Genomic DNA, 14824 nt, shown 5'->3' with positions numbered 1-14824 from the left:
TGTGAAAAATGCGATAGAAGTTTTAGAAATATATCTAATCTCAAAACACACATAAGAACTCACACAGGAGAGAAGCCTTTTTATTGTAAAGAATGTGATACAAGCTTTAGTCAGATATCTAACCTTAAAACACACATGAGAACTCATACAGGAGAGAGCCCCTTTTCTTGTAAAGACTGTGAAAAACGTTTTAGCCACATATCTAATCTCAAAGCACACATGAGAACTCGCACAGGAGAGAAGCCCTTCACTTTTAAAGAATGTAATTAAAGTGTTAGTGATGTTTCTAATCTTAAAATACACATGAGAACTCACACAGGAGGAAATCCTTTTTCTTGTAAAGTGGTGAGTTTAGTGATGCGTCTAATCTTAAAACACGCTTGAAATTTTACACAGGAGAGAAGACTTTTGCTTGTGAAAAATGTGATTCAAGTTTCTAGTTTCAATTGACACATTAGCGACAGTGACACATAAGTTTTTCTTTACGTTGTAATAAAGGGTTTAGTTAAAAAAAAACTAAATTCCAAGCTTTTCTGACAAAAGGTCAACCTCTCAACCTCTGCACTACATCCGAGGACTTTCTTTTACAGGGGGAAAAGTTCTGAATCTCAGAAAATTAGAATTTAAAAATAAGTTTAAAATGTATTAAAGTCCTGGGGTCAAACTAATGAACTCCATAGCAACTTGAGCTTTAATTACAGTTTTTTTTTAATGACCATAGGGCGCATTGGATTATAGGGCGCAGTTTCAGTCATGGGTGCTTTTTCTGTATTTAATACATACAAAAGGTGCACCGGGTCTTAAGGTGGGGGCATGTTAAAACACACCTATAAATCATGCATGCTAGTGTGTGTTTTCAAAAAGGCAGTGGGGGCTAAACTGGGTTCTTTATTATTATTTCCTTTTCTTTTAGTCATCAAACAGCCTCAAAAAATCAAAGTCCTCATCTTCTGTATCTTAAATGAACAGCTGGCCTAAATTTCCATCAAAAACGCCAGGTTCCCTTTCGTCATTGCTAAGCAGCTCCTCATGAATGAGCTTTTGCGAAAGCTTGAAGAAAAGTGGAAGCAGACGTGTTGGCCCAAGCTGTGGCGTAACTCGCCTGACGCTGCCTCCCAGTCTTTGTAAAACTCTGTCCTCCTTCGACAGTGTGACTCACCGGGATGACAAAAGTGAGCAGCACCTCGTCCATGTTGGTGATGTGGCTGGGCTGGATGTGTTTGTCGGCAATCTTTTCACTGCAATAGGAGCGGAAGATGGACAACTTTTCGTTGTATTCCGCTGGTAGTTTCTGCGCCACCATAGTCCTTGCCCGGATGGAAAGATGACGGCGTTTCATAAAATGAAAGCACCAAGACGAACCTCCATGACAACGTCCAATTTTATTTTCTCTGCAAGCATTACTGCCTTCAGTCGATTGGAGTCTGTGAAGATGCTTCGCCCAGCTGTTCTCTGGTTATTAAATCCATCACTCAAGTTGGTCTTCCAACCCGGGCTACCTCACCTCATTTCTGCAGAAACTCAGCTACGTCTTCTTGACTTGTTGGAGTTTGTTTTCCAGCTTCCTCTACTTGCGAAACCGTGGATTCAATAATGTTAAATTTTCTCGCAGCTGCTCAATTCCCATGTTACTCCCCTTAGCTGATGGCTTACATTTTAAACTGTACTTCATAAGCGTGTCTCTTTGCAGCATTTTCAGGGTTTCCAAAACGATGTTGTTCTGCATAATGTGCATAATGCACATACTTGCACCTTTTCACTATTCCGGGGTGTCTTCTTTCACGTCCACACTTATCTCTTTACCGTTCTCAGGCTGTCCTCTCCTACGTCCTCTTTAGTGAATCACTCAACAACACATTAGGCGTACATTTTGGAGAAGATTTATGACTTTTAAGTGCGCCTTATGGTCCTGAAAATACGGTACATTAGCCTCCATACTATTGATGGAGTGACTTCATTAGAAGGAGGCACAAGTTAGTATTGAATGTGTAGATATGAATTTTTCTAAAGACTTTGGTTGCTTTAATAAGGTATCCTAACTTTTTAGGACATTTTTTTTTAGGTTTTAATATTCTCTAAGCCACAAGGGAGCCAGTTTAGCTCGTGCTGGTTTGCGGCGCCTTCCGTCCGTGGAACCAGGGTTCGAATCCAGGCTGCTCCCTATTCCCTTCTCTGCTTCTGTGGCGGTCCCAAGCCCAGATACATTGAGAGGGTTGCGTCAGGAAGGGCATCCGGCATAAAACATAGCCAAGTTAACCATGCAACTCATCCTCGAAAGTGAGGTTGTTTCGCTGTGGCGGCCCCTGATGGGAAAAGCCGAAAGAGAAAGAAGAATATTCTCTAAGCCACAATTATCAAAAGTAAAGGATCAATACATTTCAAACTGTGTTAAGATACCATACAATGATTTTTACTGCTAACAAAATATGTAAAACTTTTTCACAAAATGAAGTATTTTAGATGTACCTGTAAATAGAAAAGAGTTGTTTTGAATTATAAGGGATATATCTTAAATGGCTTCATTATGTTAAGACGATGTATTTGTACAATAATATTATTGTAATATTTTGTATACATCTTTAATTCTAACACTTTTTATGTCATCAATGAACATTTCTGTATTAATTATATTTTCTGTGGAAGTTAACACTAAAATAAAATGATCAATCAATACTTGTGTGTTTGAAATAATGTCATTCACTTTAAATTAACAACTTAGATAAATAGTGCAGTCAAGAACCAAAATGCAGAGTACATCAACTGGCCTCACTACAAAGAACAATAACAGTGGGAATAAAAGTGCCCAATGTTGTATTTTAATTAATTTTACATTGTGTTTTAGATTTATTATCAAGGCACAATATGATCTTATAGCCTATTAATATCATATGATCATTCTTTTTACACTGCTGGCGGTTGTATTCATTTCCCCTCCATTTTTATTCTCAACATCCAAGATGGCTGATCTTTATAAATATACCAGAGTGGAAAAAGGGGGCCCACAAGGGATGTGTTAAACATGGCCCGACTAGGCTCGGCCACAGTTGGAAATTTGGCAGGGCCCAGCGCTCGGGGGCAAGGACCAGAACCCACCCCCCAGGGACACGAACAACCCCCGGCTCAGGTGTAATGTGAACCCCCTCCCGGCGCAGAGAGAGCACCTTCAGGCCCAGAAAACCGGCACCCAGGGGACACGGCCGCCGTTGCCAAGGGAAGGGGTAGGGGACAGATGGTCCTAGGTCCCACCTTCCTTGCAAAATGTGTGTGCGTATATGTGTGTTAGAGAGGGTGTCTGTGTGCATGTGTGTGTGTTTATGTTGGAATGTATATATTGAGGGGGGAGGGGTGTGTGTACTAAGGGGGGTGCAGTTAAAATTGGCGGGTAGGGCACTAAGGGGACATCTCCTGATTACTCACAGTGATGTCCCCTCACCCTCCCCACCAAGGGGCCCTAAATGTCTAAGGTGCGGTTAAAATTGGCGGGTAGGGTGCCAGGAGGACATCTGCTGCTTACTGGCAGTGATGTCCAAGCACCCCCCCTACCAAGGGCCCTACATGTCTAAGATGCAAATAAAACCGAAAGAGGGGAGGCCCACTCCATACGGCAACCGTAGGAGGGGGGCCACTGCCAAGTAGCCCCCCCCCCCCCCCCCCCCCCCCCAAGGTGCATCGCAGGCTAAACCTCCCACCCCCTCACCCTAATATGAGGTTATGGGGCGGGGGCGGCCAGCCCCTGCCTGCTCCTCCCTGGACCAACCGTGGGCCGGATGGGTGGCTGGCTGGAGTGCGGAGCGGGTCTCCCTTGGGGGGTCCTGGCTCGTACCTGGGGTTGGGCGGGGGGATGCCCGGAACTCCTGGGTGGTGATGGGGTGCTCGTCTGGGGCTGTGGGCGTCCTTCTCCGGTGGGGCCCTGCGTTGGGCTCTCCCGGCGCGGCAGGGGGGCTGCTCTCCTGGTTGGGCTGGGGCGGCGCTCTCTTTCCCCCCGTGCCTCCCTGCTCTCTGGGGGCCTCGCGGCGGTCCTGCTGGCCCTGGTCTGGCTGGCGGATTTGGTCGCCCGGGGGGCGGTTGTTCCCTGCCTGCTCCCGTGTGGCGTTGGGGGGGGGGGGGGGGGTTCCGGCTACCGCTGCTGCTGCGGCAGGGGTCTTGGTGTGGGGATGGCTGGGCACTCTCCTTCCTTCTTTAAACATTCCTCCATCCATTTTAGAAGAACATAAACACTCACCTGCGCACAGGTGTTAGCTCACCTTTGCACTAATAGTTTGCGTGATAGAATGAATGAAATATTTCACACTAGTTGGTTTTAAGGCATAAGTATGCGTGTGTGAAAACTGTTTTGTGTACATGTTGACATGTGGACATTTTTGCAGCTAGCAGGTGTGTTGATAACATTTGAGTGTGTGTGTGGACAGGCCCCGCCCTTTTTGTACTACATTTGGACCTTACTGTAATGATAAACAACCAGTAAACTTGTTGCTTTATGCTGCTTCATTGTCTTATCCCCCTTCCCCTCCAATTATCACCCTCCTACCCCCCCTCTCTCTCTGACATCCCTCCCTCTTCTTCCCTTCTTTCCTTTTCCGTCCGGTCCAAGAGCAAAGATTTTCAAACATGGTTGAAATTAATAAAGTTTGGCCTCAATTACAAAAGGGGTTTATTCAGACATACCTTTGGTTTGTCTGAAGATTAATAACCCCTATTGTTAAAGTAAAATATGTCCAACACAAAAGGCCCTCAGCTCTCATCTGCCTGCCCAGCTGTTGGACAGGACAAGTTAAAAAATAAATAAATAAATAAAAAACAAATAAATAAATAAATATACCAGAGTGTAGTAAAAATGCAATTTGGGAACAAGGATTTCTTTCTCTGAAATGCAGAATAATGTTGGATTTTAAGTTTATAAACTACAAAACGGCGAAAGATTACAGACATAAGTTCTGAAAAAGCTAATGTGCTTTAACAAAATCACCTTGAATCTGCTAAGTCTGAAGCGCAGAAAAGCGGCTTTTCTTACTGGCTCAACGTTTTAGAACGTAAAGTGTTGCAAAACTTTGAGGATTGAAAAACTGTGGAGAATATTTTCAGGGTTTGTTGTTAAATGATCCAAAACAACAGTGATGTTTCTGTTTTTTTGTCGTTTGTGCTACTGCTGAACTCAACCAGAATGTTGCTAAGAAAAAATAAACACCATTTCTTTCTATATAAATCCTGTGTTTTTATCACTTTTGATAATTCTGATCTGTTCTAAATGATAGTGATTTAATACATTTAATTTAAATTTTCATACATTCGGTAAAAATACATATCAATATTACCTGTACAAACATCTTTTTTCAAAAAGCAAGAATCCTTAGAATCGTTGAGGTTGATTCGTGAATCAAATCTTATCCCCACTTAAGTAACGATCCAGAGCTCTGGTAGAACCTCATCCCTATCATTTAGTGAGGAAAAGAATTTCCCCAAAATGTATCAAGGAAGAAGTGAATAAAAAACCAGACTGGTGTTTCTGTCTGATGTTCTTGTGATTTATGTTTTCTAGTAGACATTAAAACTGGTCCTCTGTTCTTTTTGGTTCTCAGTTTTCTGTCCCAATCTTTACTGTGAAAAATAAAGTGGGTGTGAATTAAATGTTTAAATTATTAGACTAGATCAGTGCTTCTCAAATACAGCGGTATGAGAAGGTTTGGGCACCCCTGAAAATTTTCAAGATTTTATTCCAAAAAATTATTGGCTGTTCGGATCATCAATTTCAGTTAAATATGTCGTATATCAGATTATTAGATTTAAAGAAACTGTGCAATAATTACTTAGACAAAAATAGGCAGGTGCGTAAATTTGGGCACCCCTGTTGTTTTATTGATTTGATTTCTTTAGCAATAATTATTGGAACACAAAATTTGTTATATAAGGTCATTGACCCTTGACCTACATACACATGTTAAGCCAATCATGAGAAGAGGTATTTAAGGTGGCCAAGAGCAAGTTTTTCTCCCCATATTCCTCCATTGTTTTTAGAAATAGAAATAGAAATATCTTTATTTGTCATTGTACATGTACAACGAAATTACAGTGCAATTTTTTCCGGTGGAATAAAAAGTCAAGTAAGAATAGAAAACTAAAAACTGCGAAATAAGACAATATAAGAAATATTTGTTAAAAAATATACAACAAAATATAAAAAGGAGGTTACACCTTCTCCGGTTATTGCACACTTCCCTAATAAATAAACTTTATTTAGCAGCGTTTAAGGCCACGGTGGCTCTCGGATAGAAGCTGTTTTTTAATCTGTTTGTTTGTTTGTTTACAGTCTGTGATTGATCTCCATGTAGTGTTTGTTTGTTTAAGCAGCAAGACGTGTGACGAGTTTAACAGGATCCAGACAGAACTGGAGGATAAACCTGCCAGACTTATAGCAACAGAAATTTTAATAAAAGTAGGGATGTCCCAATCTGATCACGTGATTGAAAATCGGGCCCAATCATGTGGTTGATGACTCGATCGAAGAAGGTCAACATAGGAACCTCAAAACAGCTGTCAGATCACCTGAAAACAAAGATTGTTCAACATCATAGTTTAGGTGAAGGATACAAAAGGCTTGCTAAGAGATTTCAGCTGTCAATTTCCACTGTGAGGAATATAGTGAGAAAATGGAAGACCACAGGCACAGTTCAAGCAAAGGCCCGGAATGGCTGGCCCAGAAAAATCTCAGATAGGTAGAAGCTAAGGATGGTGAGAACAATCAAACTCAACCCACAGACCAACTTAATTGTCAAATTAGACATTTCTAAATGAATTTTGCTACACATTTACCAGAGAACTTTTTGAAACTGAAATGTCAAAAAACCTTCTTCATTATCATTTTAATTAACTGACGGAATAAGCAATGTTGAGGAAGAAAATAAAAAAGCATTGTGGCGGATTGCTTTTTCATCTTAATTTTGAGTCAAAAAATGCAGCGTCATTTTGAAAATGAAAAGGCATTTGTGGTTGTTGACTTTTATTTTTAATTATGCTACATAATCGCTTCCATAGAGCCCGACTCCGTCCAGCCGTTACATTTTACTACGATTAGGTTGGTATCTGAACTATTGTTTTATTTTCATTAATAAATGTTGAAATATGAAGAGAAAATTACATTTTTTCATGAGCCATTATTTTTCTTTTTTTCGTTTTTACTTTGGACAAAAGAACACTAGTTCTTAAAAATAAGATGCTGTGAAGATTAACATAAAAGAAAATCTGCAAAATACATTGAGTCTGCTTTGGTGAGCCATCATTCTTCTACTTATTATTGTTGTTAATATATTCCAAAACACTTGTGCTATCCTAGGCACTTTAACAGTGGGAGTTGGGTCATCTAGACCCACTAGACAGTGCGCTGAACCTTTTTTCTTCAATGATTTGTGATCTTCACTGGTGTGCATGGATTACATGAAATTCTCTCCACCTTTATCCACCTTTGTCACGGTAGGAATAACACGTCATCTTAGAGACATAAATAATACACCAAAAAAACATCTGTGGAGGAGTGAGGTCGCTGCAATAGGATCTCTCAGCGCCGGGTTTTTGTCTAGATCTGGGGGGGTCCTGTGGTAGTGGACTCTGTGAACCTTGGTGGGGTGTCACTGATGTGGACATGTCCCCAAGACTTCGTTTCCCCAACTTCAGTACAAAGCCAGGTTTCTACATTGCATCCTTTTGTCTTTTATCACAGCAAATGAGCATTTGTGTAGGTTGGCATTGTGCCGGTTTTTTAATTACATATTTGTTTGTCTTGTCCTTTTGTTTTTAAATTTCCTCATGTATAGCAATTTGAGTACCTTGTGTTGTAAAAGTACAATACAAATAAACTTTGATTTGATTTGATTTCAATCTGTCCCTTCCAGCTCAAACTGGACCATAAAATCATTAAATATGTCATGAAAAACTTTAAGGTGCTTTTTAATGGGTATAATATATATTTAATCATTTATGTTTTAATTTTAAATTTTATTTATTTATTGACAATTTTAAATAAATGACTGACACATTTATTTAATAATTTGATGGTGTATATATTTATTTCAATTAGTGTCTTCCAGTCCAGCATTTTCCCCAATGATCAATGAGTTTATTGGTGCTTGACAAAACCCAAAAGTCCTGGAAACATATAAAAGGCTCCTTGTTGTGTTTGTGTCCCTGCAGTCCTCCCCCAGCATTGGATGACTGAAGAGGAAGATTTCTGCAACCAGCAGAGGAACTTCAGAATGAAACAGGAAGAACCAGAACCTCCACAGATTAAAGAGGAGCCAGAGGAACTCTACATTAGTCAGGATGAAGATCAGCTTGATCTGAAGCAGGAGACTGATACCTTGATGGAGATTCCTACTTATGAGGAAGATGAGAACAGAGAAACAGATCTAAACAATCAGCAGAGCTTTAATGTAACTGATAGTCAGGATGAAGAAGGAAACCAACATGAAGAATCAACATCAACTACAGATGAAGAGACAGACCCACAGAACAGAGATCAGAGGAAGAGAAGAGACAGAAGACATGTCCAAAGTGTGGTCAGCTCTCACATGTCAGCAGGTCAGTGTGACTCTGATCTTCATCTCCACACTATCGGTATGTTCACTTCAACAACGGTTCTATCTTGAGCTTCAAGCTCTCCAAACATGCAGTCCATCAACAGCGTGTCCTGGAAGAGTCTCTTCTGTCCCTTCCAGTTGAAAAGACAGAAGACATTGTTGGTCAGTGCAGCCGACAACATTCTTCAAATCATATTATCTTAGTCTGTTCTAAGTTCTCTGTAGTTCAGTTCTTTTTACCATTTTTCTCTGTCAAACCCAAAATCCCATCCTCTTTGATGTCTCCAATTCCAGACATTCAGACAGATTCTATTTCCAAAACTAGATTTCAAGCTAAAACCCAAAGACAGGGTCCTGCTCATGGATCTGCAGACAGAAAAGATTCAAACCTGAACACATCAGTGAAAAAACTGCTTAGTGTTAGAATTGGTCTCCATCTTTTTCTGGACTGATTCTTCCTCTAGTGCAGCTTCATCTTCATCAAACTGCTCCTCATTGGTGGGTGGAAACACAACAGGGAGGTTTTTCTGTGTCCAGTCCAGCTCCATGAATGTTCAGGCTGTTTAATGTCAGTGATTTCAGTTTCAGTTTAGAAAAACTGCATCTCAAAGAAACAAAGAATACATTCAAATATAATAGCACCCCCCTCATCTGGCCCTCCCGTTGCCGTGAGTATTAAAATGCGGGGTGGCTCGGTTAGTTGTAATGTTCACTCACTCAGTTCCTGAATACACCCGCTCAGTTGTCTTTACGCACTTTGATTTTATGGCAGCGATATTTTCCTTGTGCAATATTGTTACAAAAGCACTTTTTTGAGTTGATGCCAAAATATGTTTAAAAAGCTATTTGACCTGCTGTGAGTGAGTTAAATAACATTTCAGATATATTGGAAATGTTTTTGTATTTCTTTGTATTAGTGTTGGCATAATAGTTGATGATGTCACAGTAGTTCAGGGTTCAAATTGGCGCATCATTCCATAAACCACTGCTCTAGATCTTCAAAAAGACAATGCAACTCCTCCACTCTTCATCTTCTTCACTGTCTTCCTCACTTCATCCTTACTGATTTTTGTCACTTTCTGCTCCACAACAGCCACCTCTTTCTACTCTATGCTGTATAATAGTTTCCTTATTCATCTGCTCTTGAAAGTTCTCCTTCCATCTTTTCCATCACATCAGTAGAACCTGTAAACACAATTCCATATAATTCCTTCATCAAACTAATGGGCTGCGCATCCTTCCATGTCTATTTCTCAGTCTAAACTTTACAGATCTACAGATTTTTACTTGGCAGCTTTTCCTCCCTTACAGCTGAGACCCTCAGTATGGCTTGAAGATGATTGTCAGTGAATCTGGTCTGTACTTGTCAGAGAGTATGTGCTCCCAGTTTGGAGTCTGTGTTGAAATTCTTTTTTGTTGTTGTTTTGTTTACTTTTTAACACAAATCAATAAAGGAGAAACAAAATTTAGAAACCATTTTGGGATTTTCTTTCTTATGACTTTTGCACATTTAAACCCTGCTCACAGGTTATTGTAGAGCAGCTGGTCAGCCACTCCTAAATTTTTCATAGTTGAATTCAAACTGTGGTTCCTAAAAGAACGGTCGCTGTTCATTGGAGATCAGAACAATCAATGCCGACACCTGAGATCAGAGAAAGGCTCAAAAACAGATGGAAATTTATGTTGGCGACACCAAATAAGTACAGCCAAGATGCACAACACTGAAAAAGTGTCATTCATACAAACTGGCGGGGCGCATTAACATTAAACTTTCACAATAAGGCGAGGGTATCATCTTGAGGGCCGTGAATTTGAAACCCCTGCTGTAGTCTAACTGCAATGCAGTAAAGCAGTTGATGTTTTGTGTAGCCACAGATAAATGAATTCTCCACATTTAAGTCTGGTCATCGCATTGTGGAAATTTCCAGTGTTGACACTCATTTACCACCACTGGTCAATGTCCCCTCAGCATGTGTGTGGACTTCCTGTGCTGGAATGACTAGGCTGGACCTATGCGGTTCTTCCTCTCAAACTACAGTTCAACAGATAGGAAGAATTGCTGGTTTCCCTTCTGCAGCTGCAGCACTAGTGGGTTGTGATGTACATGATGTGTCTTATCAGAGTCTCCATCCTTGCTGCTGATTTTATCATTTTGTTTAGAAAAAAAAATCAATTTAGAAAACAACAGCCCTTTTATTTATTCAAGGTCTTTTACAGTTACATTCAAAAGGATCTCAAACAATCTGAAACTCTGTACAACATGAATTTGTAATCACCTGCTGGTCCAGTAGAAGATTCTTCATCACTATCCCCATGGTCACTGAGACACCTGTTTCTACTGTCCTGAGGTGGACTGGCAACCTGTCACGACGGACTGGGAACTTGTACTTTGCAGGTAACTTGTACTCACCTGCAAAGTCTTGACCTGTAGCTGGTAAAGACTCTAGGATCCCCATGACCCTGAAAGGGATTCAGTGAGTTCAGAAAATGAAGGGATGGGTTTTTTAAATAAAAATTTAAACTGAAGTTCTTCTAAGGGGTGGTTTATATTTTTTCTTGGAGCTTAACAATAAAACAAGTATTTTCAAGTATAAAAGGGTTCCTTCTTGTGTTTGTGTTCCAGCAGTCCTCCCTCAGCACTGGGTGACTGAAGAGGATCCCTGCAACCAGCACAGGAACTTCAGAGTGAAACAGGAGGAACCAGAATCTCCACAGATTAAAGAGGAATTGCAGGAACCAGAACCATCACAGATGAAAGAGGAGCCAGAGGAGCTCTTCATCAGTCAAGATAACGACCGGCTTCATCTGAACAAGGAGACTGATACTTTGATGAAGATTCTTACTAATGAGGAAGATAAGAACAGTGAAGCAGATCTAAACAATCAGCAGAGCTTTAATGTAACTGATAGTCAGGATGAAAAAGGAAACCAACATGAAGAATCAACATCAACTACAGATGGAGAGACAGACCCACAGAACAGAGATCAGAAGATGATAAGAGACATAAGTCATGTCCAAAGTGTGGACACATGTCAAAAGACAGAAAGTGACTCTGTTAGAAAAAAAAACAGAAAGGTATCTTTGGTTAAGAAATGCAAACAATCTCCAAAAGGAAAAAGATCTACCTTTAACAAGTTGGGTAAAAGAAAAGGAGTTGCACATAATGTGTCAATGAGAACTGAGTCTGAAAGACCTTATGTCTGTCAAGAATGTGGTAAAAGCTTTGATTACTTTTTTAAAGTCAGAATTCACATGAGAACTCATACAGGAGAAAAGCCCTTTTTGTGTAAAGAATGTGATAAAAGTTTTAGTCGTGTATATAGTCTCAAAACACACATGAGAACTCACACAGGAGAGAAGCCTTTTCCTTGTAAAGATTGTGATACAAGTTTTCGTCAAATATCTCATCTCAAAGCACACATGAGAACTCACACAGGAGAAACACCTTTTTCTTGTAAAGAATGTAATGCAAGTTTTTGTTATGTATCTAGCCTCAAAACACATATGAAAACTCACACAGGAGAGAAGCCTTTTTCTTGTAAGGAATGTGATGCAAGTTTTTGTCATGTATATAGCCTTAAAACACACATAAGAACTCACACGGGAGAAAAGCCTTTTACTTGTAAAGAATGTGATAAAAGTTTTAGTCAAATGTCTCATCTCAAAGCACACATGAGAACTCATACAGGAGAAACGCCTTTTTCTTGTAAAGAATGTGATGCAAGTTTTTGTCATGTATATAGCCTTAAAACACACATGAGAACTCACACAGGAGAAAAGCCTTTTTCTTGTAAGGAATGTGATGCAAGTTTTCGTCAAATGTCTCATCTCAAAACACACATGAGAACTCACACAGGAGAAAAGCCTTTTTCTTGTAAGGAATGTGATGCAAGTTTTTGTCATGTATATAGCCTTAAAACACACATGAGAACTCACACAGGAGAAAAGCCTTTTACTTGTAAAGAATGTGATAAAAGTTTTAGTCAAATGTCTCATCTCAAAGCACACATGAGAACTCACACAGGAGAAATGCCTTTTTCTTGTAATGAATGTGATGCAAGTTTTAGTCGTATATCTAATCTCAAAAGACATATGAGAACTCACACAGGTTAGAAGCCTTCTACTTGTACAGAATGATAACAATTTTAGTTGCAAAATTTAGCTCAAAGCACACATGAAAACTCACACAGGAGAGAAGCTTTTTTCTTTTAACCCTTGTGCTATCTTAGATGACCCCAACCTTACATTGACGTGTTATTCCTACCACGACAAAGGTGGATAAAGGTGAAAAGATTTCATGTAATCCATGGACACCAGTGAAGATCACAAATCCTTGAAGAAAAAAGGTTCAGCGCACTGTATTGTGGGTCTAGATGACCCCACTCCCAATGTTAAAGTGCCTAGGATAGCACAAGGGTTACAGAATGTAATAAAGGTTTTAGGGAAATATCTAATCTCAAATCACACATGAGAACTCACACAGAAAAGCCCTTTTTTTGTGAAGAATGTGAAACAAGTTTTAATCGTAAATTTAGTCTCCAACAACATATGAAAACTCATTCGGGAGAGAATTATTTTTCTAATCAAGATGAATTTAGTGAAATTGTCAACTTAAGAAACAGAGGAAAACTAGTAGGATCTGCAGTTCCAGAAGAAGATGCAGGGTTGAATGAATGAAACTCAAGGGTAATAATTTGCACACAAACAAAATTAAATAAAGAAATGATCAAAGTTGACCATAAATAAAGTGAAAACAGTACGATAACAAAATATATATTTTTGTGAAAAATGCCAGTGCCAGGTCTCAAACCAGCGAGCTTCTGCATCAAGGATTCCTGTGTATTTCAATGGAGGCAAAAATTCTGGAAAATTCTTGGATTTTTTTGAAAAGTTCAAGGGTTTGAAGGATCAAAAGTTATAGCTGGGAAAAGCTGAAAGAGCTGAACATTTTAAAAGTTGAATGGTTAAAATAGCTGAAACCTTTAGAACTTTTTTGCACCTAATGAGAGACGTAAGCAGGCATCTTCTGTAATTATTATTATTACTTTTTTATTTCACAACACTTCTGGGTCTGAAACAATCTGTTGGTGCACAGTTCGCACAAAAAGTTGTTTGTGTATTCATTTTTTTTTTAGTTTTTTAATGTCTGACTTTTTCCTGAAAACATCTTTTTTTCTGATATTTTAGTTTTCTAAGACACCTGTTGAGGTTTTTTATCATCTATAAACAACACATACCAAAATCCATACAATAAAGGATTGATACATTTCGGTATATGTATAAATATTCTATACAATGAGTTTTAATGTTTAAATTTATTTAAAAAATGCTAAAATTCAATTTGTTTTTTTAGATGAACCTGTAAAAAGATCTGTGTTGTTTTTTGATGATCATAGTTTAATCCTCATCTCTTGACCAGCTTTATTGTGGTTGTAGTTTATGCTAATACAATGTGTGTGTTGTCTTTGCCTGTGTAACCACGAATAATATTTTGTTTAATTCTAACACTTTTCATGTGATCATTGAATATTTCGTTATAGTTTTTAAAAAGTAGCGACTGCTTAGATTTTTTGAGCAAATAATTTTATAAGGAAAAGATTTTCCCCAAAATGTATTCAGGAAGAGGCGGATAAAGAACCAGACTGGTGTTTCTGTCTTCCATTCTTTTGATTCCTCTTTTCTAGTAGAGATTACAACTGTTTATCTGTTAATTTAGGTTCTCAGTGTTCTGTTCCAATCTTATCTGTGAAGAATAAAGTGGACGTGAACATCAGTCAGAAGTGTGATCTTTCCCACAGTGTGGGTTTCTGCTGGTTCCAAAGCTGGACTAGTCAAGTTCAGTTCTGACTGCTGAATCCAGGACTGAGGTGAGATGACAGAGTTCCATCAGAAGCTCTGAAAGAAGACTGAAGCAAACAAATTGCTTCTCAGTTGTTTTCTCATCAGTCTGAAGCAGCAGTGAGGTTCAGCTCAACAGAAATCTGCAAACTTAATTCTGGCTTTGAGTTTCTTTGAAATCCAGATTTTGTCTTGGAAAATGAATTCAGCATTTGCATCTTTTGGAAAATATTTTTTTCATTTTTTTGTCTTTTTAACAGATTCGTTTCTTCACAGTAAACCTGATGAAATGTAACCAGAATGTAGTCATTCCATATAGATTCATAAATGTAATAAAAGTTTTTTCCTCCTAAATAGAATATGTTAAGTGTTGTAGATTTACCACCATCCATCCATCCATCTTCTTCCGCTTATCCGGG

At 39.1% G+C, this 14824-nt stretch overlaps 1 protein-coding gene across 2 annotated transcripts in view; it reads left to right on the top strand.

Moving 5' to 3' along the window:
- Window positions 1-14340, top strand: part of LOC105355234 (uncharacterized) — a 29850-nt gene extending 15510 nt beyond the window's left edge. The window contains exons 4-5 of one of the 2 annotated variants that reach the window (XM_078934607.1): window positions 8182-8568; window positions 11194-14340. In XM_078934607.1, the coding sequence (XP_078790733.1) occupies window positions 8182-8568; window positions 11194-12680 (1874 nt within the window). In that variant the 3' untranslated portion in view covers window positions 12681-14340. Of the gene's footprint in view, window positions 1-8181; window positions 8569-11190 lie in introns of both variants that reach the window. The other variant, XM_078934603.1, reaches the window with a different exon arrangement.
- Window positions 14341-14824: the final 484 nt, after the last annotated feature.

Source organism: Oryzias latipes, chromosome 2 (assembly GCF_053564925.1).
Source record: "Oryzias latipes strain Hd-rR chromosome 2, Olatipes_Hd-rR_3.1".
In the NCBI taxonomy this organism is placed as follows: domain Eukaryota; kingdom Metazoa; phylum Chordata; class Actinopteri; order Beloniformes; family Adrianichthyidae; genus Oryzias; species Oryzias latipes.
The sequence above is the reverse complement of the archived record's forward strand: the minus strand, read 5'-3'. Positions and strand labels throughout refer to the sequence as shown.